Source organism: Rhinatrema bivittatum, chromosome 2 (genome assembly GCF_901001135.1).
Source record: "Rhinatrema bivittatum chromosome 2, aRhiBiv1.1, whole genome shotgun sequence".
In the NCBI taxonomy this organism is placed as follows: domain Eukaryota; kingdom Metazoa; phylum Chordata; class Amphibia; order Gymnophiona; family Rhinatrematidae; genus Rhinatrema; species Rhinatrema bivittatum.
The window spans coordinates 168,662,495-168,689,371 of NC_042616.1; the positions used below are offsets into that span (position 1 = coordinate 168,662,495).

At 45.3% G+C, this 26,877-nt stretch overlaps 1 protein-coding gene across 2 annotated transcripts in view; it reads right to left on the reverse strand.

Moving 5' to 3' along the window:
- LOC115084243 (lanosterol 14-alpha demethylase) overlaps window positions 1–22,988 on the reverse strand; it is a 64,492-nt gene extending 41,504 nt beyond the window's left edge. Inside the window, exon 1 of one of the 2 annotated variants that reach the window (XM_029588848.1) lies at window positions 22,753–22,988. In XM_029588848.1, coding sequence (XP_029444708.1) covers window positions 22,753–22,902 — 150 coding nt within the window. In that variant the 5' untranslated portion in view covers window positions 22,903–22,988. Of the gene's footprint in view, window positions 1–12,003; window positions 12,023–22,752 lie in introns of those variants that run through there. The other variant, XM_029588849.1, reaches the window with a different exon arrangement.
- Window positions 22,989–26,877: the final 3,889 nt, after the last annotated feature.

The following is a 26,877-nucleotide window of genomic DNA, read 5'->3' on the forward strand; positions in this document are numbered from 1 at the left end:
ATCATCATACTAATGATGTCAAGAAAAACAAAACAAGCAGACAACCTACAAATCAAGACTAGACAATTGAAAATATCATGTTGACTGTATACTACATTTACTGAATTATTACCACCCTAAATGATGTCCCACGATATTTTAATGATAGATAATAGAAGGCTTCTCTCAGGATGATCATAAATCACAAGACAAAGTAAATATTCAGATGGAAAAGCTGCTTCACATTTTATTGCAGCAAATCTCTCTTGTTGCACCAAGGTCTCAGACTGCTTCCAGAGACAATGTACAAATAAAATAGTTTAGGAGTTAAAGATTACATAGAAAATTATATTAAAAAAAAAAAAAAAAGCGCATTTACCCACCTGTCAAATTGAGCATATTTTATACTTAGGAGTCAGATTTCACAGTGGTTCCAATATCCAGGGCCAAAGTATAGGACCTTCTCAGAATAGTAAATTCCTTAGCGTTTGGGTAGGTCAATCCCAACAAGTGGGTTATGCACCTCTGCCAGCAAATGGAGACTGAGCAAAAGCTGACGTCACAGCCATATAGTCCTGCCCCGACATCAGCCAGTCAAAATTCTGTCTCCAGCAGATGGTGGACATGCATTTCCCTTTGGGGGATTGCCTGTGAGTAAAAAGAAAAGAAAAATAAATTGAAAAGGAGATAAAGAAAAAATTTCTATATAGCACCGCTTCCCTCCTGAGGTGATACTGTGCGGTCCCGTCCCTCAGTAGAGAGTGCCCTCAGTTCAGTAGCCTTGACTGGTGTGGACCAAAAATTTCAACAGTGGTTGCAGGCTGTGAGGCTCGGCGATTAGCTCTCTCCCCCACCCCAGAGCCGGGACCCGTTCCTGCTCTCAGCCAAGGAGGGCTGAGCTCAGGTTAAAAAAAAAAGTTTGAGAAAAAAAAACGAACAGCACAGAAGAACGTAAGCAGGAAAAAGGGGTTTGTTACCTCAGTGCTCAGATGACCAGTTCACATCTCTGAGGAAAGCCGTGAGGTGCAGAGGCAGTGCGGGTACAGTGGGTTGAGCAGTTTGGCTAGGCCCCGCTCGCAGGCTACGCCCTCTGTGCGCATGGTACGTGTTTTCGTGCTGTGGGCCATTGGCGTGCGCCCGATTGGGTGTTCTGCTTGTACTGGGCATCCAGTTGGATGTGCGGCCTAGGCTTATATTTGCACATCCACTTTTATGGGCACAGTTTTTGTGCATCCATTTTGAGCAGGGGTTCATGTGCGCATATTCTAGGCGCAAGCTTCTATCATTCTGCAAGCTTACAGCTATGGCGCCCATGGCAAAGAAGCCTAAACATTTATCTATTTGTGCTGCATGCCACATCAGGGCTATTCAGCCGGAACTTTCTTTAAGCCTGTGTCAGTGCTGCCTACATGCTTGGGGAGATATACCCCCTTCTGATTTTACTGGTGATGGTCCATCTCCTCAGTCTAAAGAAAGTGGGCAGATGGAAGACAGGACTGGGGTGTCCCTTCTCTTGACCGATCCATGGGCAGAGTCGTCACGAGCTGCTGGATCTCCAGACATCAGGTTCGGGCCTTTGGGGCCTGGAATGGACCCATTGTCCTTTTCCTGGGTTGAATTCTTCCAGGGATTGCAGATGCTTCTATAGGGCTGGTCTTCTGAATCGGCATTGCCTACTAAGGTTGGTCCGTGCGCTCCAAGTGCTCCTCAGCCTGTCTCTGTGGTCAAGTGCTCTGGTGCAATGTGGCCTAAGCTTGAATGCAGGTGGATCAGGATGGTAAAAATGGTGGGGAGGAACATTCCCCCAGATTTGGAGCCATAATGAACTCTTCTCCATTTCTTTCATAGAGCTGAGTTGCTAGTTTGATCTCTCAGACCCTGAAGACCCTCGGAGTGGCTGGGTCTGACTCCTTGGGATGCAGAAGGTGGTTCCTATTCTGGTCACCCTATGCAAGGCTTCTTGTTTCCTTCCCCTCCTAATTGCAATTCAGGGGTTGAATGACCTGGAAGGGAGTGTACCGGAGGCATCCTTAAAGGAGGACGCATCTTGGCAGGTTTATACCCTTTGGATCTGCAGGCCAGAGAGCAGTTGCGTTTCTCTAGGGTGTATACCTTGGTGTGTTCTGTCAAGAAAAACATACCACCATCCTGGTAGAGGGAGGTGTAGCACTGAAGGATACTCAGGATAAAAGGATTGAGGCTATCTTAAAGCAAAGCCTTTGATGTGTTTTCGGCTTTATAGAAGTTCTTTCCAGAGGTCCCATTCCTTTCATCCCTGAGGACCTCGAAAGGATGTGGACTCCAATAAAAGTTGTGGGCTCATTTGTTGGTTCAGGAGTTACTTGGTGTCTTTCCAGTCTTTATCACAGGTGGGTCCTGACTACTTTGGATCAATGTGTTCTCTGAGTTATTCGGGACAGGTATGCTCTAGAATTTCTTTGCATTCCTCTGGATGCCTTCAGTGTCTCTCCACGTAACTCCTTTCAGAAGTGGACGTGATATTATAACAGCTGTTAAACCTGAAAGCGGTGATTCCTGTTCCTAAATCACAGGTTGTTATTCCATTTACTTTGTCATGCCCAAGAAGGAAGGATCAGTTTGCACCCTTGAGCCAAATGTCAGTTGGCTCAAGGGTGCCAACTGACATTTACAAGTCATGCATTCCATGGTGAAAATGGTGCGCTCTGTCATGATGGCAATACATTATGTCTCTGGATCTGATTGAGGTGAATCTGCATATTCCCATCTATTGGGAACATCAGTGGTTCCCACAATTTGCTATTCTGGATTGTCATTACCAGTTTCAGGCCTTGCCTTTTCGGGCTAGCCATAGCATCCAGGACCTTTTTCCTAGGTCATGGGGGTGGTAGCAGCGGCTCTCCGCACAGAGAGCATTCTAGTTCACCCCTATCTGGTTGGTTTATTTCAAGCCAAGACCTTGGAAGAGAGTGTCTTCACACTTCCCACATGGACTAGGCCCTGTGATGAATCTGTTCAAAAAGAGCAATTTGCAGCTGTCTCAGACCCTGAAGTAACTAGAGGTTCGATTTGATACAAGGCGGGGAAAAGTATTTCTGCCAGAGGCTCAGATCCACACGCTAATGCTCTAAGTTCAATCCCTGCAGATCTCAGTTCATCTGACTGTAGGGGTCTTATCTGTAGGTCCTGGGGATGATGGCTGTCGCATTGGAAGTGGTTCCCTGGGCAAGGGCACTTATGCACCATCTTCACCGCACATTACTCTTCCAATGGAGTCCACAGTTGAAGAACAATGTGGTGAAGTTGTTCCTCCTGTTTGAGGTGAGTTTCCAGTTGGACCATCTCAGGAAAGGAATTTCCCTGATGACGCTGGATTGGTTGGTACTCAACAGATGGAAGCCTCTGGAACTGGGGGATGTTTACTGTCAGGAGTTGGTGGTGCAAGGGCATTGGAATGTGGCAGAGTGGCAGTGGAACACCAAACTGGAGGCACGAGTGGTTTGCTTGGCATGCCTAGCTGCTCGGCGAACCGCAGAGCAGCACTGACTAAGCATATCTGCCTTTCACACTGCTGGCTCCAACATCGTCCTTTTCCAATTTCCTCAACAGGAAAAAACTTGGACCCAGGAGAATGGGAGCTGACAGACAAGACTTTTCAGCTCCTGCTAAAACCACAGGGACCTACCAGATCTACCTGTTTGCAACCTTCAACAATGCAAAGGTTCCACGCTTTTTCAGTCACAGGCAGGACCCAGAAGAGATGGGCATAGACACTCTTGTTCAGAAGTGGTCATGTGGTGCCCTTCTGTATGTCCTGGCCTCAGATATGCAGGTTGGTCCAGAAGATTGCAAGTCAAATCAACTCCGTCCTTTTAGTGACTCCGGACCTGGGCTCAAAGGCCATGGTATGCTTATCTCCAGAGCCTTACGGTGTGCAGTCCCCTCCTGCTACAGTCTTGGATGAATCTATTATTGTCAGGGCCCCATTCAGCATGAGGATCTGGGTCGATTCTGACTTGTGGTCTGGCCATTGAAAGGGCTCGGTTGTTGAAGTGGGGTTTTTCACCTGCAGTAATTTCCACTCTTCTTCAGGCCTGGAAATTTTCTACTTCTCTAGCCTATGTTAGAGTTTGGAGGGTCGTTTGAGGCCTGGTGTTTTGGAAGAGGTGTTCAACCGCTCAAGGTGGATATTTCTTTGATTTTGGAATTTTTACAGCATGGCTTGCCCCTTAACACCTTGGAGATTCAAATTGTAGCCCTGGCTTGTTTTAGGGGGAGAACAATGAAGGACCTTTGTCTTCCCATCCAGACGTGTCTCAGTTCTTGTGGGGAACTAAGCATCTTCACCCCCCGTTGCAGCTTCCAGTGCCACTGTGGGACTTTAACTTTGGCAGATCTGATTTTGACCGTTCGTACTCTTTCCTTGAAGACAGTTTTTCTGGTAGCAATCTGTTCTGTACGTCATGTCCCTGAACTGCAGGCTCTGTCGTGAGACTTTTTTCTCTGAATGACTCAGAGTGTGGTTCAACTTTGGTCTGAGCCCTCCTTTTTTGCCCAAGGTGGTTTCAGTGTTTCATTTGAACCAGTCCATTTCTCTGCCCGCCTTGGACAGGGACAGAGATGAAGGGGAGTACAGTCTTTTGTGTTCCTTGGAAAGTCAAGCGTCATTTACTGCGGTACTTGGAGATGACTAAAGCTGTTTGGAAGTTTGGAGCAAACCAGGTGGTGATCATGGTGGAGGTAAGCAGTGCACCGGCAATGCAGGCAACGACTGCCCACTGGCTTAAGGGCGTCATTATGGCAGCCTATGTGGCTGCTGAGGTAGCCTTACCGAAGCAGGTTAGACTACATTCCATGAGGGCTCAGGTGGTATTGTGGGCGGAACTTAGTTTGTTGTCGCCTGCTGAAATTTGCTGAGTGGTGATATGGTCATCTATGCACACCTTTTCCAAGCATTACCGCTTGGATGTTAGGACTAGAGAAGACACAGCGTTTGCACGGGCAGTATTGACTGGACCACTGGCAGCCTCTCACCCTTTAGAGATTAGCTTTGGTACATCCCACTCATTGGGACTGACCTGCCCGAACGCTAAGGAAGGAGAAAGTACTATTTACCTGATAATTTCCGTGCCTTTAATAAGGGCAGGTCAATCCCAGACCCACCCTCAGCTGCCAATGTTTGAATTTGTGGTTAGTCTCTCTTCGAGTGAGCTGTGCAGCATATGATTCCTGTCCTTCATTTAAAATAAAGGCTTCTCTAGCCCTTAGTTTGCTGGATATGTCCCTTCTTTTGCCTGAGTTCAGAGTTCCAGTTGATTGAGAAAGATGAATGATTGACTTAATAATGTTCATGTATAATCAGTTTTATCCACAGTTTGGCTTATCCAGATAAGCCTGGCAGGATGTCAGGGTGGGACTATATGGCAGTGACATTGTGAAGTGGATAACAAAACATAACTAAATAAGTCACAAAAGGAGTCCAAGAAAAGCAGTAACCTGAACGAGAAAAGCTGGAAAGCTAGGAGGACAAATGCTCGTAATTTGGGCAATAAAATCCCAGATCTGCAAGCCCTAATGGTGGAGGTGGAGGTAGACTTGGACGTTGTTGCTGTCACGGAGACGTGGTTTACGGAATCTCATGACTGGGATACGGCAATACCTTATTAAGGAAGGACAGAGGACAGGAAAAGCGGTAGGAGTGGCTCTTTATGTCAGAAACAATATCCAAGCATCTGAGTTGCAAGGAAGATGGGGCAAAGAAGAAACACTATGGGCAGACTTAAAAAAAAAGATGGGGCATCCGTTTTTATTGGAGTAGTTTACAGGCCTCCAAATCAAATGGAAGAGCTTGACAAAGTTCTGGTTGAAGACATCCAAAAGATGGGAAAGAAGGGAGAAGTGGTGATGGTTGGAGATTTTAATTTGCCGGATGTAGACTGGAGAATCCCTTCTGCAGAATCTAACACTAGTAGAGAGATCGTGGATGCCCTGCAAGGGGCTCTGTTCAAACAAATGGTAATGGAACCCACGAGGGAGGGAGCTATACTCGATTTAGTTCTCACTAATGGAGGTAGTGTCTCTAATGTCCAGGTAGGTGCCCACCTCAGCACCAGGAATCATACGGTATTATTTCATATTACAAATAGGACACGGAGAAGTAGTATGAAGACCCGAGTTTTGCAGTTCAAAAACACGGACTTTGATGAAATGGGGAAGTACCTGGAGGAAGAACTAGAAGGCTGTGAGAACAAGAGAGATGTGGAACAATAGTGGACCAAACTAAAAGGAGCAATTACCAAGGCAACTAATCTGTGTGTTAGAAAAGTAAAGAAAAGCAAGAGAAAAATGAAACCTATTTGCTTCTCAAAGGAGGTGGCAGACAAAATTAAAGCTAAAAGAACAGTGTTCAAGAGATATAAAGAATCCCAAAGAGGAGCACAAGGAAGAATATCTGGTGGAACTGAGGGAGGCGAAGAAAGCAATTAAGAAAGCGAAAAGTCAAGCGGAAGAAAGGACTGCCAAAGAGGTAAAGCGAGGTGACAAAACATTTTTCAGACACATCAGTGAAAGGAGAAAAGTCCAAAGTGGTATACTGAAATTGAAAGGTGAAAAAGGATCAATGGGTGGAGACAGATGAAGAAATGGCAGAAATATTAAACGAATACTTCAGTTCGGTATTCACTAAAGAAGACCCCGGAGAAGGACAGATGCTAGTTAACAAGAAACTGGAGGGGAGCGGAATGGATGAAAAGAGCTAGGAAAACTGAAGGTGGACAAAGCCATGAGGCCTGATGAGGTTCATCCCAGGATACGGAGGGAGCTCAGAGATGTGCTGGCAGCTCCGCTGTGTGACCTGTTCAATAGTTCCCTGGAAACGGGAGTGGTGCCGAGTGATTGGAGAAGAGCGACGGTGGTCCCGCTTCACAAGAGCAGGAGCAGAGAGGAGGCTGGAAACTACAGGCCTGTTAGTTCACTATTCTTTCCTTAAGCAGGTGAGGCTATCTACAAGCAGCAGAATTGATGGACCAGAGGCAGCATGATTTCACCAAAGGAAGGTCCTGTCAGACAAATCTGATTCACTTTTTTGTTTGGGTGACTAAGGAATTGGATCGAGGAAGAACGCTCGATGTCATCTACTTGGATTTAAGCAAAGCTTTTGATACGGTCCAGCACAGGAGGCTTGTGAATAAAACAAGAAGCTTGGGTGTGAGTGCCAAGGTGGTGGCCTGGATAGCAAACTGGTTGAAGGACAGAAGACAATGTGTTATGGTAAATGTAACTTACGCTAAAGAGAGAGCGGTGATGAGCGGAGTGCCGCAAGGGTCGGTGTTGGGACCAGTCCTGTTCAATATCTTTGTGAGAGACATTGCAGATGGGATAGAAGGTAAGGTTTGTCTATTTGCGGATGATACTAAGATCTGCAACAGATTGGACATGCTGGAAGGAGTGGAGAGAATGAGACTGGATTTAAGGAAGTTTGAAGACTGGCTGAAGATATGGAAGCTAAGATTCAATGCCAAGAAGTACAGAGTCATGCATATGGGCTGTGGAAATCCAAAATAATTGTATTCAATGGGGGGTGAAGGGCTGATGTGCACGGAGCAGGAGAGAGACCGGGGGGTGATAGTGTCTAACAACCTGAAGTTGGTGAAACAATGTGATAAGGCGCTAGCTAAAGCCAGAAGAATGCTGGGCTGCATAGAGAGAGGAATATCGAGTAAGAAAAGAGAAGTGATTATCCCCTTGTACAGGTCCTTGGTGAGGCCTCACCTGGGAGTACTGTGCTCAGTTCTGGAGGGACAGAGTCCGAAGGGACAGAGACAGGATGGAGGTGGTCCAGAGAAGGGCGACCAAAATGGTGGATGGTCTTCATCGAATGACTTATGAGGAGAGACTGAAGAATCCAAATATGTACACCCTGGAGGAAAGGAGGAGCAGGGGTGATATGATACAGACGTTCAGATACTTGAAAGATTTTAATGAGCCAAAGTCAACAACAAACCTTTTCCGTTGGGGAAAAAAAAAAAATCAAAAAAAAAAAAAATCAGCAGAACCAGGAGGGTCACGATTTAAAACTCCAGGGAGGAAGACTCAGAACCAATGTCAGGAAGTATTTCTTCCCGGAGAGGATGGTGGATGCCTGATACGCCCTTCCAGAGGAAGTGGTGAAGACCAAAACTGTGAAGGATTTCAAAGGGGCATGGGATAAACACTGTGGATCCATAAAGCCTGGAGGATGGGAATGAAGAGAAGAGGTATGGGGGTGGCTTGCAGGAATGACGGCTACTACCTGGTGATTAATACCCTTATTCAATAAACATTCACATGGTTAATGAGACTCCAACATTGCTCTATGCTTCAACAGCAAGAGGACATGTAGAAAAGAGGATTTGCATTCAGGCAACAACCAACAAGGTAGCACAGTCTGGGTAAACAAATAAGCGTGGGGGTAGCTTGCTTGTTGCGGCGGTTACTACCCCGAACAAATTTAAGCCTGTTACTTCACTTGGAAAGCATATCCAGCGCAGCTCACTGCTTTAACGGCAGGGGAATGAAGAAAGGAGAATTTATATTTAGACAAAGGACTGAATTGCACAGTCTGGGTAAACAAAGAAGCGTGGCAGTAGCTTGCTTGTTGCAGCGGTTACTACCCCTAACAAATTAAGCCAGAAACTTCACTTGGAAAGCATATCCAGCACAGCTCACTGCTTCAACGACAGGGGGAATGAAGACATAGGATTTACATCCAGCCAACATCTAACAAGGCATTGATTTGAGCAGTATGAGTATAGAAACATCAGGGTAACTTGCTCGATACGACAGTTACTACCCTCAAACATTAAGCCTTATACTTCCTTTGATACAGCTCCAACACTGCTCTCTGCATCAATGGCAGGGGTGGAAGGAAAATAGAATAAAAAAAAGATACCAATAAGGACCCTGAACTCAGCGATCGAAGTAACAGATAAGTATGAGAAAATAAGTGTGAAAGCTTGCTGGGCAGACTGGATGGGCCTATTGGTCTTCTTCTGCCGTCATTTCTATGTTACTCTGTCTCCATCTGCTGGCAGAAGTGCACAACCAATTTGTTGGGACGGACCTGCCCATAACTAAAGGAAAGGAAATTATCAGGTAAGCAGTAATTTCTCCATGCATTCCAAACCAATGCTACTCACACATCCGTGTGGAGTCATCTGCGAAAAAGCAGCCCTGCCTGAAACACTGGATGACTCATTCACAGAGACCAGTTTTCAATCATGTTTAAATTCCTGGTACATATATATTTTACAATATTTTTTTTTTATATAAAAAAAAGAAACCTCCATGCTGAAAAGCAGAATATAAAAATCTAAATAAATAGCTTATGAAAATAAGATGGTTAACACAAAAATTCAGAAAAAAAATATATAACATGCTATTCATGTGCTTGTCACACTATTTTTCTTTAAAGCTATACAACTCTCCAGAGCCTGATAATTCAAGAGCATGTGAGATAGTCAGGCACTGTTCCTTCTTAGGACTTAGTAAAGGGTCGTTTAGGCCAAATCCATTACAAGTACAAATGGACTGTGTGATAATAAAATTTATTAGGGCCATCTGTTTAGTGGAAATTTACCAAAAGGGTTCCAGGAGGCCTTGCTCGGTCTTGAAACTGTCTCTGAAGCTGTCTCACACTTAGATAACAGAAAAAACACATGTATCTCTTTGTATTTTTAGGCAACACAATGAAGAGTTATAAAATCAAGGTTAGTTAGTTTCCCAGGACTCTTTGGAAAGTCAGATGTAAGCAAATGTTTTTTTTCACCTTGTGACCTTAAATCAAAAGGAGTGTTGTTTTAATTACTAGGGCAAAACTGTATTTAAGGCTAACCAATTGAATATCTAACCAAGTCAGTCTCTCAGGCTTAGGAGCTGACTTCCTTATGCGCATAAGAAATAAAGGCTTTTGATTATGAGAAATACATTGTCTCTGTTGTCCTTTGGTAAACTTTTTTTCTTTACAACTGCTATCAGACAGCCAGTTATTTTTAAACCACAAACAGAAATTAAAAAAAAAAGAAGGAGCATGGCTTGTGATATACACCTTTAATAGAGTTAATAGTTCTTTGTGTATGTGTGGGGGGGGGGGGGGGTAGCTCCCAGTCATCGCACTGGATTTAAGTCCTATGAGTGCATGGTTCCAGAAGTAGTTCTGGTGCATGGCTTCTGATAAGAGGATACAGAAAAAAATATATATATCTTTGGGTACTTGGCACCAGATCGAAGCACTGGTTCTGACTGAGCTGGAGTCCAAAGCAGCAGGAGGAAACTGCCAGGCCCCATAAAATAAAATACTTGGACTTCTTGCAAATTTCGTTTCTTATGTGTGTCTGCTTTAGGCCACATTTCAGCATTTCACTTTTTACTCTAGTCTATGTTGGTCACTGAATTTTTCATGGACTAAGGCAATTTTCCCAAACCTGACCTGGGGGACCAACCTACCGCTCAGGTTTTCAGGATATCCCATAATGAATATAAATGAGATGGATCTTGATGCAATGGATGCAGTACATGCAAATCTCTCATGCATATTCATTCTGGATATCCTGAAAACATGACTGACAGGAGGAACCTCTGGTGGGTATTTCAGAGGAGGAATGGTTGGAGATGTTCACAGTTTTCTAAAAGTGCTCCGTTTCAGGTAATATTTTAAGTCAGCAATATAAAGTTATACCAGACTCTGATTTGATAGGTGCGGGCTTATCCATGTGGGTATATCACCACATTTTGAACCTTTGCCCTAAATTGTGCTCATGCTAGGAGAATGTTATTGATGTAATATATAAAATGGGGAAGGCAACATTACCAGCTGATCTAAAGCTCTTCCTTCTGGGAGTGTGGCTTGGTGTTAGGCCTCATTCATAGAGCTTTGACCCAAAAGTTGCTTTCAGGATGGTGTGCCATTCTGGCAGGGACCACAACCTTCCTGCATTAGGTATGCGGGTCAAAAAAAGTTGCAGATACAAGTGATGAATATGCTCTCTGTTGTCATTAACTGGAAGAGTAAGAGAAGAGCAGGCTTGGTCACCCTTTGTGAACCTGTGTCATATATACTAACATAACTCGCTGTGAGGTGCAGCTCCTGCTTTAGAACTGAGCAAGGGGGTTATTGTGTGTTCCTTTCCTTACTTGGAAAGAGAGTTGGGGCTTTACTCTCTGGTCTGTTGGCAGCTGTATTTCAGTGTAAAACCGACCTTACACCCTGAGGTAAGGAGACACTTACTGTCACTCATCCTCAAAAACTAAATTAATAAAAAACCTATTTTGATTCATTCAGGAAAAATATCCTATAATGGTACACAAAGCAAATGTAAAACAAAAAAAAAAACCACCCTACAAAATATCCACAATTTACAAAACCAAACTTAGATTTGGCAAAGTGATATTTAATCTAACAATACTATAGGAAGTCCAATGCCATCAGACTCGCTAACCAATGCACGAGGCACTGGTTCATCTTATTTCTTTACCAGAATTAACAGGCTGAAGAGGCAGTCAAATAAAATTATATAATTCAACATACTAATCAGCAACAAACACTATTATTGCTGAATCCATATAAGTTTAAAGGAAGGGGGGGGGTCTATGTACTAATATGCATAATCTACTCGTTTCAATGCAAATGTTAAAAAAATAGGATCCCAAGTAAGTTTACAAGACCATGTTAAAGAGTGCAGCCATATTAATGTTGCATTGGGCAGCTCAATTTTCCCCCAAAGCAAAATGAACCGTTAGCATGGGAAATAAGCATCCTTTCATCCAAAATCAAGACAAGCCTTCAGCCAAAACCCAGGCTTTCCAAGGCTCAAAATCTCCTCCCCACAAGGTTTCTTAGAAGCCTTTTCTGTGGCATTAAATCTTCTCTCCCAGTTCTTTTCACTTGCTAAACATTTTCCATTATTTTTGTGATACAACTACCACCTAGATTTTATTATTTATTCTGCCTACATTCAAGAGATATTTCTATTGCTTTTTTTGCTGATTTGTAATGGATTTTCATCTTACTGGTGTTCAAGCTCTTTCCATAATCCTTAGAGTTTATCCAATCTGTCAATTTCTTCTAGATCTCTTTTCTCAGACACCAGGAATATTATATTCAGCAGCAGACTGAATGTTTGTCATGTTATGCCACTGATTTTTGTTGTCCCATTCTTCCAGAGCTTCTGGGATTAAAAAAAGAATAATAATCACCATATATACTGAATAAAAGTGGGAGAGTATATATACACACACGCACTTCCTTGTCTGACTGAAAAAAAAAAAAAAAAAGCCCTCAAAATAGTTTTTAATCTGCTACCCACCCACTAACTCCATGGTATGTCCTCTAGTCCTAGTACTAAGTGAGAGAGTAAATAACTTGCAAATTATTTGCAGTTCCAGTTGCCGCACCTCAAAAAAGGTACAGGGAACCTAGAAAAAAGTATAGAGAACAGCCACAAAACTGGTAAAGGCAATGAAACAGGTTCCTTTATGAAAGAAGACTTAACAGGTTAGGGCATTTATTTTATTTTTCCTTGGAGAAGAGACTGAGGGTTATGATTGATGATTTTACAAACCTCTGTTATATAGAGCAAGTTAATAAGGAACAGATATGGCTGCACATGCATCACAAAGGCATTGTGATATTTTCCATTCCTTTCCAAAATTATTCTTTTTGCTTATTTAACCTCCACCTCACACCAACGTATTGCCCACAAGGAAACCAGATCCTTTTCAGAGCGGGTTATCATTCCTAATACAGCACCAGCGTCAAGTACCTATGGCTGGAATTATTTTTCCCTGTGCGCATCCCTTTGCACTTGTCCACAATAAGTTTCATCTGCCATTTATAGGCCCAGCTCCCCAGTCTGGCAAGGCTCTCTTGCAATTTCTCACAAGCCACTTGTTTTAATTACTCTGAATACCGTAATTTTGTGTCATCTCCAAACTTGATCAGCTCACTCAACGTATAAATCAAACAAGATTGCAGCCACTACAAATCCGTGGAGCACTCCACTATTTACATCTTTCCATTGGTAAAAGTAAGCATTTAGTCTTACTCTGTTTCCTGTCTTTCAACCATTGATCAATTCACAATAGGATGTCCTATCCCCTGACTGCTGAAAATCCAGATATACATCAACCAGCCATCAGTGCTGAAACACTGAGTAAGAGGCAATGGGTGGGTTGGCTTAAGTATGGGACTAGAGAAATAGGGCACTCAGACAGAACTAAACAGGAAACACCAAAACAGACTTGGATAAACAGCCAATATCCTAGGTTAGGATCTTTGTTTTCAATTTTTATTTTTTTTCCCTGGGAATTTGTCAGTATATTATGACAAACAAAAATGGGAGACAGTGGTGCAGCGAGGGTCTCAGGCACCCAGGGGACCAATGCATTTGTGCACCCCTTTATTAATGCTTAAGGTTACAGAAAGTCACACTACTACAATCCCCCCCTCCAAAAAAAAAAAAAAAAAAGTTAAGAGACTGTGGTGAACAACCTATGCGGCAAAAGCTTCTCTGTACTAGGATTAGAGGTCTGTGAACCCGCTGAAGATCCTCAGCAGCTAGAAAACTTGATGGGGGACCAGGTCCCTGGTGGTTTACCCCATTCCGATGCCTATGCCCTCCCCTCCCCCCAGGCTATGCCCAGCAGCACTGCACTCCTCACCCCAGTACCATAAGACAAAGAGACATCTCCTCCCCTCACTTTGGCTGAACTCAAGTACATGAGCAGTAACCCCGTGGGCAGGAGCCTGCTGCCCAGTGCCATAGCCAGAACTGAGTTTTGTGTGGCCCCCAAGGTTAACATGGGTGGGCAGTAAGCATACAGTTGTACTCTTATCGATTAAATAATGCCTTAGAGCAAAAGGTTCCTAAACCTGTCCTGGAGGACATCCAGGCAGGCAGATTTTCAGCATATCCACAATAAATTATGCACAAGATAAAATTTGCATGCTAAAGAGGGTGTGCATCCAAAATGTCTCATGCATATTCATTGTGGATACCCTGAAAACCTGACTGGCTAGGGGTCCTCCAGGACAGGTTTGGGAACCACTGCCTTACAGTTCATCTCACAATGGATTTCTAAGTAATACACAACAATCATCAGGCGCTTTAAAATATTTTAATTAAAATTTTTAAATTATTTCAAACACAAATATTAAAAATGTCTTATTAATCTATTTTATAGTTTATAAATACACACTATCATAAAAAGTAGGCAAAGAACACATAACAGAAACATCAGATCCAATCACATAAAACAAATACAGATGTATTCTTTTATGAATTCCCTTTCTCAAACTGCAGAGAATATCATAACTACAATAAAACAGCAAAACTCATAATCATTTGCAAGGGGTGCAGAATTGAATTAGGACATGCAAAAAAAAAAAAAAAAGAAGTATATTCAAATTCTGATATCACTTCAGTAAAAGCAAAATGAACTCCCTCCATTGCCAAGCACTATATGAACACAAACCTCCAACCAAAAAAAAACAAACCAAACAACCTAGAATCTTGCCATACCAGCAGTAAATCAGGTCTCAAACAGCAGCAACGCAAACACTACACCAGGCCATAAAATACTAATACACCACCTAGTGAGCAAACAAGCAGCTGTACTGGGACACAGGGCTTCCCAAACCTGTCCTGGGGACCCCACAGCCAGTCAGGTTTTCAGGATATCCACAATGAATATGCATGAGATACATCTGCATAATTGGGAAGCCCTGCACTAGGGGAAATTTGTGCATTCCTAGCGCCTCCTTGACATGGGGGGGGGGAGGGGGCAGGTTAGGAAAGCGGACACTCACTTTTACGAGCATCCGTTTTCCTAACCTGACCGCCATAAAAAGACTTTTTTTTTCATGTCCCTGCTTTCTGTGGTTCCTCCTACTTAAAATTGCGACAATATTAAGTCAGAGGAACCACAGTATATTTTGTGCTTTCCTGGTAAGTTTTTGGGGTGCCTCCAGACTTAATGGCAGCTACGGGGCTCGCATTAATTTTTGAGGGTTAAAATGAGCACCTCAGGCGCACGGTTATTTTTTTACATCAGGGGTACTAGCTAATAGCCTCATCAACCTGGCCTTTACATGTGATGAGTGCTATCCCTTTATCGCACGAGGGGTTATGGATGTGTATGCAACCACAGGTTAACCTGTGCGCTGGCCTGAGCACACGATATTGCATCAGCTCGATTGACTCTTACCTAATACAGAATGAGGGACTACAAATTAAAAATAGAAACATGTAGACAAAACTGAAATGGAAAGCCTGAGAAACCAGAGACTGAACAGTAGAATACTGGGAAGGGGGGGGGGGGGGGAAAGCAAAACTCAAATATATAAGAAACACATTCCTGTTCTCAAAAATGGCATATTCCACTCCCTGAAAGTCTAAATAATCTTTTTTTCCTTTGTCTGATCTTATTTTTCTAATTGGTTTGTCCCAGTCTCTTTTTTCCTCTTGTCTACCTTTTCCTAATTCCTCTCTCGGGGTCTCTTTTATTCTGTTTCTTACATCTCCTCCTGTCTCCTTTCGTCACACACATTCAGGAAAATTTGTTCTTACCTGTTAATTTTCGTTCCTGTAGTACCACGGATCAGTCCAGACTATGGGTTGAGCCTCCTGTCCAGCAGATGGAGACAGACCAAAACTGAAAGGGTATCCTATATCAGGACAAAGCCTACCCCTGCAGTCCTTCAGTATAACCATTGTCAAAGCAGTAAAAGGCATAAGGTCAAGCAAGTAACATGATAACTATTAAAGTTGTGAAAACAAACAATAGAACAAGTGAATGAACTGTGTGACTAATCGCTCTTGCGCGACTACCCCAGATCATCGTAAAAGATGCTTCCGGTGCCTATAATGTGAATCCAAGAGAGCCATGCAGAGACACAAAAATACTCCTATAAGAAGGGAAAAACAGGAAAGAGTTTGAACGAAAATGAACAGGTAAGAACTAATTTTCCTTTCCCTGTACATACCCGGTTCAGTCCAGACCATGGGATGTACCAAAGCTTCCCTACAAAGGGTGGGACCGAGACAGTCCCGCTCGAAGTACCTGTCAACCGAAGGAACCGAACACTGGCGCCTGTACATCAAGGCGGTAACGTCGAGCAAAAGTATGCAGGGACTTCCACGTAGCTGCCCTGCATATTTCCTGCAGGGAGACCGATTGACTCCGCCCATGAAGTAGCCTGAGAACGCAAGGAATGAGCCTTCAAGCCCTCAGGGACCGCCCGGCCCTTGCAGATAAAGGCTGAAGAAATCGCTTCCTTCAACCACCGAGCGATCGTAGTCTTAGAAGCTTGGTTACCCCTATTTGGATCACTCCACAGAACAAAAAGATGATCCGAGACCCGGAAGTCATTGGTAACCTGAAGGTAATGCAGTAAAGCACGTTTTACAAGTCGGCGAAGGTCACTGCCACTGGGCCCCACTATGTCCTCCGGAGAAAACGCGGGGAGTTCCAATGACTGATTGACGTGAAAGGAGGAAACAACCTTTGGCAAGAAAGAAGTGACGGTTTTGAGAGAGACGCCCGAATCAGAGAACGCAGAAAAGTGTCGGAGAGAGGTAGGTCTCCTGGAACTGCTCGGAAACTGGCTGCCAGTGGGATAACGCTTTCTGTAATGGACATATATGAGCAAAAGCCCAGGGGACCAGGTCGATAGTGGAGGCCATGGTCCCCAGAACCTGCAGGTAATCCCACGCCGTGGGAAGCGGTAGGGAAATAAAGCTGCGTACTTGATCGGTGAGCTTGAGCGCCCGAGCGTCCGGGAGAAATACTTTTCCGACCCGGATATCGAAGGGAGCTCCCAGGACCTGGGAGGGCTGGATTGCTTTTGGGGGAAGTTGATTATCCAGCCAAGCGAAGTGAGGAGAGCAAGGACCCTGTCGACTGCTCAACCGCAAGAGCTGATGACTTGGCCCACACGAGCCAGTCGTCCAGATAAGGGTGGATTAGGATTCCTTCTCGGTGGAGTGCAGTCGCCACTACCACCATGACCTTGGTAAAGTGCAGGGAGCGGTGGCGAGGCCAAAGGGTAGAGCCCAGAACTGGAAGTGCTGGTCCAGGATGTGGAATCGGAGATACCAATTTGACGCGAGCATCAGAAGTATGTGAAGGTAAGCCTCAGTCAAGTCGAGGGAGGCCAGATATTCGCCTGGATGGACTGCCACTATCACCGCCCTCAGGGTCTCCATTCGGAAATGGGGTACCCTGAGAGCCCGGTTGACTCGTTTGAGGTCCAGGATTGGACGGAAGACATTGTCCTTCTTGGGCATGACGAAGTAAATGGAATACTGGCCGGTGCCTTGTTCCTGCACTGGTACTGGGATTATCATCCCAAGTTCCTGGAGCCTGGCTAGGATTTGACAGACAGCGGACCTCTTTAGTCGACCGCAAGGAGAGACGAGATGAAGATCTGGTAGGTCCCTTGCAAATTCTAACAGGTAACCGTTTTCTATCATCTCGATGACCCAGTGATCGGACGTGATTTTGGCCCATTCCTCGCAAAACAGAGAAAGACGCTCACCTAAGTTTCGTGTGGAAGAGTGGACCGACTGGATCTCATTGGGGAGCGGACTTGGCTGCCAGGTGTTGCTGACTACCATCTCGGAAGGCTCGACAGCCCCGAAAGAAATGAGGCCATGACTTACCTGAAGGTGCCTCCTCTTGGAAAGGAACCGGGCGCCCTCCTGTTTTACCAGCTTTGTCCCCGAAAGCAAGTACGCATCGGGAAGAAAGACTTAAACTGTTTAGGGCGGTCCTCCGGCAGCTTATGGACCTTGTTTTCGCCTAAGGATTTAATAAGCTGTTCCAGGTCCTCTCCAAAAAGCAACTTGCCCTTAAAAGGAAGTGTGCCTAGCTGAGCCTTGGAGAAGAGTCCGCGGACCAGTTGCGCAGCCAGAGGAGGCATCTAGCTGAAACCATTGCCTTGGCCTGTACGCGAAGCAAGTCATACAGGGCATCCACACCATATACAATGGCGCCTTCTAAGCGCTCCGCCTGCTCTGCCTCTGCAGACGGGAGGTCCTGGGTGCTGAGTAATTGCTGAACCCACCTAAGACTTGCCCGCTGCATGAGACTGCTGCAGATTGTTGCCCGGACCCCTAAAAGGTAAGACCTCAAAGATCCGCTTAAGAAAAAACTCAAGCTTGCAGTCTTGAACATCCTTCAAAGCTGTAGCGCCCACCACTGGGTTCGTGGTATGCTTGGTGACCGCAAAGACAGAAGAATCCACTTTGGGAATCTTCAGCATGTCCAGGCAATCTTCAGGGAGCGGGTAGAGCTTATCCACAGCTCTCCCGACTCAAAGACCCGTTTCTGGAGCTTCCCATTCCCATAAAAGTAGTAACTTATGCATGGGATGAAAGGGAAACGTGCGCGGAAGCGCCCTAAGTCCCGCCAGGACCAGGTCCACGTTAGCCGGCATCGTGACCGTCACCGTTTCCTCCGGGGGAGCATCAATCCCCAATTCCTGTAGAATAAAAGGGATGAGTGGCTCCAGTTCTTCCCGCTGAAATAGACAGAGTACTCGTGGGATCATCGCTCTCGAGCAGCGGGGCCCTGTGTAGAAAAATCCTCAGAGTCCTGAAGGAGTCCGTGGGAGGCTGTGGCGGATCCGGAGGGAGGGGCCCCCCGGTGCCACCCGCACCCGGACAGGGCCCTGCGCATCTGGCACTGCAAGGGGAGGGGGGGCGGTGCAGGCATCCGAGGAATCTTTGGGGAGGGGGGGACCTAGAGGGGGATCCTCATCCTCTTGCAAGCTAGCCAAATATGATTTGTGCAAAAGGAGTACAAATTCAGAGGAAAATCTGGCCCGAGAGGATTTTCCTGAGGGGGGATCCGGGCCATCCCCCTGAGAGCGTTCCGGGCTCAAATCGGGGGGGGGGGGGGGGGGGGGGTAAAACCTGCAGGTCAAGCTCCTCTGCCCCCTGTAAAGCTGAATCGACATCGGGACTAATTCCCAAGATGGCCGCCGTTCCCGCAGTTTGCTGGGTTGGGAACGGCCTGGCCATGCATTGGGGAGCACGTCCCCAGGCTGAAGTTTTCAGCGCTGCCGAGAAGGGGCCCTGCCCACCCAGCAGGCAGCCAGAGCACAAACCATCTCGGGAGAGCTGGGAGGCCGGCTCTCCACAAGCGATGCAGAGATTAGAACGCAGCATTTAAAGTTCAGCACAGCCGCGAGTCAAACAGAAAACAGCTGAGCAGGGAGCCCATAGGGACAAGTGCAGGCAATCGAACCCTGCACTCTCCCCAACAGACAACAAATGTAAAAAAAACCCAAAAACCCACCTTTCTGCCTCTCTGAAATCGCACCAAATAAAATGATGTAAGTTTCTCTTTTTTTTTTTTTATATAATAGGGGAATAAAACGTCCCTGAGAAAGCACCCGAGGGATGAACGTCTCGGGGCAAAGCAGAAGGCTAAGGGGGAGTGACTGGCACCACCAGTGTCGCCCCAATTAAAAGGGTCACCGGGAAGGGAGCCTAGGCTGAACAATTCAAGGGGCAAGCCCCCCTAGGCACCCCCAACAGCGAAGGATACAAGACTGTCTCCCTAACACAGTCGAAAGAAAGTGACAATTTAAAAAAGTTTTGTTTTTTTTTAAACATAGAATTAAATCCAATCAATACTTGCTTGAGCTTGCCCACAAGGAAAAGAAGCAAATAAGGAACCCCGTAGGTTAAGGGCAAGCTAACATGGAACCGCAGGGTGAGCTGTCTGACATCTTCTGGATACAGACAAATACTGAAGGGCTGCAGGCTAGGCTCTGTCCTGATATAGGATACCCTTTCAGTTTTGGTCTGTCTCCCATCTGCTGGACAGGAAGCTCAACCCATGGTCTGGACTGATCCGGATACGTACAGGGAATCTCACTTACACACACTTTCACTCTCACATGCTCTCTCACACACACTCAGGTTCCCACTCCCACAAACTCACAGACTCTCACTCGATCTTACGTGCAGGATCATATTCTCATAAACACACACAGGCTCTCCTTCTCACACACAGGCACCCACATCATCTCTCACACATACATACACACTTTATCAGGGCCCCTACCTCTCTTCTGGGCCTCCTTCCTGCAAGGCCTCCTCTTCTTGGGATGAGTTCCATGACAGCCCTGCAGCAGAGTCCTATTCTCGGGCCACCACAGGATGAGCTCCGTGGAAGTCCTGCAACCTGGCCTTCTCTTCTTGGGCTGCCACAAAATGAATACTGCGGTGGCCCTATGGCATGGCCTCCTTTTCTCAGGCCTCTGCAGCGGCCCTGTGAAAGGGTTTATTTTCTCAGGTACTGGGCAACACTGATTGGGTAGGTCTAAGTCCAAAACAGATGGCCCACAGCCCATCCTTGGCTACACCAGTGGCTCTCTCTCACATGCAGTCTCCTATTTGCACACACAAGCTCCCACTCTCACATCCTCTCTTTCTCACATGGAGGCATCCCCCCCTCCACACACACTCACATGCTGGCTGCCACTCTCTCATATGCATGCCTATGCTCCCACACACTAACATACTCAAACTCGCTCTCTCAGATACATTATTTGTGCCTGTGTAAGCCTATATAATACATAAGCTCTCACACAGACACACACTGTCTCCTCTTGAGTTCCACCACAGCCCGCCGGCCTTCTTGAGCTGGGGACAGGAATACTGAAGCTGTGTGCACCTGCATACAGCTTTTCCTGCAGTCATGCACAGCTTCTGCTTCCCTGCCTCCACAGAAAAAAGGGAAGATCGCAGCTTCTCCATGTTTTCGGTTGCCAGCGGGTTGAACTGCACCTGCGGCCCGTGGCCTCTCTTCCTCTTCAGCTGCCTGGACTCCACTGGCGGCTTTGAAGCCTCTCCTGCTGCCTCACCCCCCCCCCCCGATGGAGCTACTGCACCTCCCCTTACGGTGGTGTCCAGGGGCATTGCCCCCCCCCCCTTATGCCACTGCTGAGAAATTCCCAGGGGAAAAAAAAAGTCATTAAATATAGGGCCTTGTACTTAAAAACATCAAATAACTGCAAATTACAACTTCTGTAAACTATAATACTCAGATGTGAGAAAACTGATATTTTTGTGAATTACGATAATTCGACCTATCGAATAATAAACATACACAGGGAATCAAACTTCAAAATGTAAAAAGTGTTCCATGCAATAATCCATCAAATTCTAATTTTTACTTCACTTATAGTCAATCAACTTTTGCATTTATGCTGAGGTATTTTCCTTTCCATCATATATGTTGATTAAATGCAAAAGTTGTTTGACTATAAGTTAAAATTAAAAGGGCCCAAAACACATGAAGGAAGTCGGTCTAACAAAGCCGTGAGGGATGTAAACAAGGAGATGCCAAAAGGTCCTCAAAAAGGTTTATTAATAAAATCAAGAAGCTTGAAATGAATCCTTGATCTAGATGATGTTTTATACACTCAATCACAAGTTGTGGGTATCTCTGCATCTGGGTCTTGGTGAGTCCTTTTCCCTGGCTCACCACCTGGCTCTCTTCCTCCCTCAGTGAGTATATAAAATATCATCTAGATCAAGGATTAAATTTCAAGCTTCTTGATTTCATCTGGAATATTCCTCACACTTGATGGACTCTCTACCGCAATCCTTATTTATTTGTTGTTTATAAGCTTTTATATACCGCTGCTCATGAAAATCATATCGCATCGGTTTACATATAACAAAAGTTTGGAAGTACAATTAACAGGGAGATTTTAACTAGGAAAGACAACTGCAGAGTGAGTCAAAGAAGGGGTGGAGGAGGAGAATGAACAGCAGCAAAATAAGGAACAGCAAACCAATAACTATGAATAAATGATGTTGTGAGGTGAAAAGAGACTGATGGTGTACATTCAGTTATTCAGGGAAACGCTCGTCTGAAGAGCCATGTCTTAAGCTTTTTCTTGAACGTCTTTTGGCAAGTTTCTTGGCGGAGATCAGGAGGCGGAGATCAATCCTGGAGACAAACTTCAAATAAAGTCCCTGAAGCAGCCCTTCATTGGGCGAACAGTCGGGCATTCACGGAATAACTGTTTTATTAATAAACTTTTTTGAGGACCTTCGGCATCACCTTGTAAAAATTAGTTCAGATGGATTATTGCACAGAATATTTTTTTATATTGTGCATGTGAGCTATCACCAGTCTTGATGTAAAGCAATCATTTTAAGTAGCATCCTAACTGCTCCATACACTGGAAATTTGCAGAAGTGTTTGTAACCCAATTAACTACAGTGCGATCCACTTTGAAGGGACTGACCAACCATGAAAAGAACAAAAATTAAGTTACTTCTGCTATTGTCTACCATGTTACTATAGAGGTGGAAAGGGATTCCTTTTTATAGATCTAACATAATAATAGTAAACTGGATTTTTGGCCCACTTTTCCAAATACATGTTCGAGGCTGCTTACAGTATTATTAGTATTCAGGAAGAATAGGTCCCCTCCCAGAAGAGCTTACAATATAAGTGAGAACCATCAAGTACCAAGCTTTGGAGTGCTCCATTTCACCCACTTCTTCAGAGCATCAAATATAAATGGGCAAAAACAGTCACAAATAAAATCAGTTCATTAAAAAAAAAAAAAAAAATCATCACAGAACAACAGAGACGTCGTAACTCCCGATAGAGAGGCTCAATGCTTCAGAAGACGTTCATAATCTGCAACGCTGCAGCCCCAAGCATGCACCTTTCTACCGCCCGTCCCGGCACGCGCTGCAGCGCCCCTGCCACATACCCGCTACCTACCGCCTGGGAGGGCTGCAGGTGCTGCAAGGTGCGTTTGGACACATAAGCCAGGGTAAGGAGGAAGGCGCAGGGCAGCAGCACGCGCGTCGCCAGGCTGTCCCCGAGCACCTGCTCCACGGCGCCCGCCCCCAGTGCGCTCAGCAGCTGCATGACCGAGCCCAGAGACACCGCCACGCGACAGCGGCGGCGACCAGCCAGCAATGCTCCAACCCTCCGCGAGCCGGTACCACGGAGAGGGAGGGGATAGAACCCTTATCCTCGTAGCCACGCCCAATTTTCTACGAAACAAACCGCCCCATATTACCCGACGCTAAACCAAAGCTCCTTCTCCCCCCCCCCCCCCCAAACAAAGCCCAAATACCACAGCATGATGATCCTCATCAACTGTATTTATTATTAAATATTTATTTAGAGGGACTTTTCTTTGTTGTGCTTCAGTTATCACTCTTGTCTTCGGCGGAAGATATTTAGTACTTAGGAGTTGTCGGCGGTAATGGCTACCGTCGCAGGGGATAGGCTGCTCCGCGGAGCCCGCACTGATTGGACGAGCTGCCTGAACTGATGTCTGCCTATATAACGTCATACCACGCCGGTTCGCTGGATTCTTGGGCGCATGTTGCGGAGGGGACGGAGTTAGAATTCATTCTTACTGGAGTGGGGAGAACTTAGAAGCTAAAAGCACGTGGTGTCGATTTTTTTTTTTTTTTTTTGGCGTCTGATTCCTTTCTGTGCGTGCATGTGCAAATAAATATTATTTACAAGTTCGTTTCTTAACTCGCACTGTGTTGCCACTGATAGGAAAGTAAGAAGAAAAACTGACTTTGCATACTAAGGGTTTTATTTGACTAAAAAATGTGTATTTGCTATTATGCTACAAATATTAAGGAGACCGGAGGGCTATGATAATACACTGCATAATAATGCCAGTTTATTGGCGAATTAGTGATGCGGTTTGATGATGAAATTTTAGGAGATTTTAATTTCCATCACTTCCTCCTATGTATTGAGAAACTTCGTGATATAAAGACATAGGGGAAACGTCAGTGTTTATTTACAAGATTTGATTGAAGACATTAAAAGATGTTTAGTATATTGAACATTGGATATGTAATTTTATTAGAGATATCTCTCATATACCTCACCCACTACCTCCCACCCCACCTTCCCCCCTCCCTCCTTTATTCCTAAATTACTTTACCTCACTCCACTACCTCCACTCCACTCCACTTTACCTACCTCCACTCCACTTTACCTCACTCCACTACCTCCCACCCCACCTTCCCCCCTCCCTTCCCTCACCCCCCTCCCTCCTTTATTCCTAAATTACTTTACCAACAAGTCCCTAATCCTAAATATATTTTATCAACAACACATTCATGTACATATGTTATTCCTATAACCTTTTGTTATATCCTATAACCTTTTGTTCCATGTACTACTGTTATAATATGTTATAATTGTTTTTTGGTTACCATGTTATAATGTAAAATAGGGCGGACTACGCCCTATTCTCTTGGTTATCTGGAAACCGATGTGATATCTCGATTGAATGTCGGTATATAAAAGAAATAAATAATAATAATAATAATATACCTATATCATGATTTAGCAAATGTTGCTTACCTGAAGCAGGTGTTCTCACAGGACAGCAGGATGTTAGTCCCCACATATGGGTGACATCACAGGATGGAGCCCTGTACGGAAAACTTTTCTGTCAAAGTTTCTATAAAGTTTTGACTGACACTGAGTGCACTGAGCATGCTCAGTCTGCAATTATCCCTGTGAACCACAGGTGTCTCCCTCAGTGTCGTCTTACAGCTAAAAGTGCAAGCGAAACTAAAATAAAAGTGAAAATGTATACAGACCCAACTCCGCGGGGTGGCGGGTGGGTTTCGTAAGGACTAACATGCTGCTGTCCTGTGAGAACACCTGTTACAGGTAAGCAACATTTGCTTTCTCACAGGACAAGCAGGATGGTAGTCCTCACATATGGGTGAGTACTGAGCTGAGGATGCCCGAGAGTGCACCAAATGCACCCAAAAGGCGCAATGATGGGGTGGAATTTGGAACCAGAGGTCACGAGCTGATGCTCCAGGGAGGAAGACTAAGAACCAATGTCAGGAAGTATTTCTTCACAGAAAGGGTGGTGGATGCCTGGAATGCCCTTCAGGAGGAAGTGGTAAAGTCTAAAACTGTGAACGACTTCAAAGGGGCGTGGGATAAACACTGTGGATCCATCAAGTCTAGAGGGCGTGAATAAAGAGGAGGCATTCAAACACTGCACGGAGCGGCAGTAGCCACAGAGGCATTCAAACACTGCACGGAGCGGCAGTAGCCACAGAGGCATTCACGGAGCGGGATGCCAGTGGCCAGCAGTTGGTGTTCCACCTTCACGGAGCGGAAGGATGGAGGGCTGCTATCTCCAAAAAAAACAAACAAAAAAATAAAAACGGGTGGGTAAGAGTATGGGGTAAGGGTGTGGCCTGCTTGTTACAGCAGTTGCTACCCCTAATTGAGCTGGACGTTCACTTGGATGCAGATATGGCGCTGCTCTCTAAATTGGTGGTGGGGTGGAGGGGAATTAGGGCTGGAGGGTACTGGAAGCCAATTGTAACAGGTGGGAGAGAAAAAAAGGGGAAAAAAATGGATAAAGTGCGTAGCTTGCTGGGCAGACTAGATGGGCCGTTTGGTCTTCTTCTGCCGTCGTTTCTATGTTAAACCAAAAAGAATAGAAGTAGATGGACTGGCCAAACATGGAGCATGCTGGCTAGTCATATCTAAGCAATAATGGGCTGCGAAGGTATGGAGAGAGCTCCAGGTTGCAGCCTGATAAATATGTACAAGCAGCACTGGCCGAAGGGAAGCTATTGAGGCTGGGATGGACGCAACAGAGTGTGGTTACACACAGTGTTATAGTGAAATGCCTGCTTGTTGGTAGGAAAAGAGATACAGACCGTCAATTAGGAGGAATAAGTCTGTTTGCCCACTGGAACTCGCAGCTTGACTCTTGCCACAGAAGGAAAGAATTAGGTGGAATTCCTATGGAGTGTAGTGCGATCTAGATAGAATGCAAGTGCACTAGTACTGTCCAAGGAGTGGAAAAACCCTCTCGCTTTGGTGAGAGAGAGGTGTTGGGAAAAATGGGCAGAGTATATTCTGAGTAAGGTGAGATGCAACGTCTACCTTAAGAAGGATATGAAGTTGAATACGTAAAACCACTCGGTCACGTAGGAACACAGGGTCGGATGAGTATGTAACAAGGTGTGTAACTCACTGACCCTGTTAGCAGAAGTGACGGTTATGAGGGAAAGAATTTCCCATGCCAAACTGTGAAATGAGAGGAATGGAAAGGCTCGAACGGAAAACGTATGAGACTTATAAGCACGAAATATAGGTTCCAATCCGTGACTAGTGAAAATAGAGGTGGCTTGATCAGTGGATAATCCATGGTAAGATGACTCAGAAGGGGTTTACCGTTAATCGGGTATCCCCACTCCCAAACGATACACCAATTGAAACAGAGGTGTAGCTATGTGGAGGATGTCTGGGGAGCAGAATCCGAGGGAGCAAGAGAAAAGAATGGTGTAGAAAAAAGAAAAGGGGTAATACCCTTTTGTATGCGTCATGTGGTAAATCATGCCATTTTGAATGGTAGGATTTATGTATGGAAGGTTTTGTGACGCTACCAGTATCTGAGAACATCAGTGAGTCTACGATTTGTGACTGACTGGTGAGAAGGCGAATTGGTTACTGGTGTGATAGATTGAGAAGTATGGGAAGCATACTGGTCTCGGCCAGGACGTGGGTCGGAGGAACAGTGAACCCCGTCCTGGTCCAGCATTAGAAGAGTGCTGGCTATGAGAGGCAGCAGAAGAGACACATTTAAGAGGCCCTTGATGGGAATGCATTGGAAAAATGTGTAGGGAGTAGAATCTGTGCACCGTTATGTTTCGATTCGGATGCAGAGGGCAAGTTCGGTTTACCTCAGCGTTAGAAGATTTTTCTCGCTACACATGTAGTCCGAGATCATTCGAGAGGATGGAAACCTACATGGAGAAGGTCTGCTAGTGCGTTCAGTAAATCCCTTAGATAAGTGGCCCAAGGATGCATGGAGTGAGCAAGGGC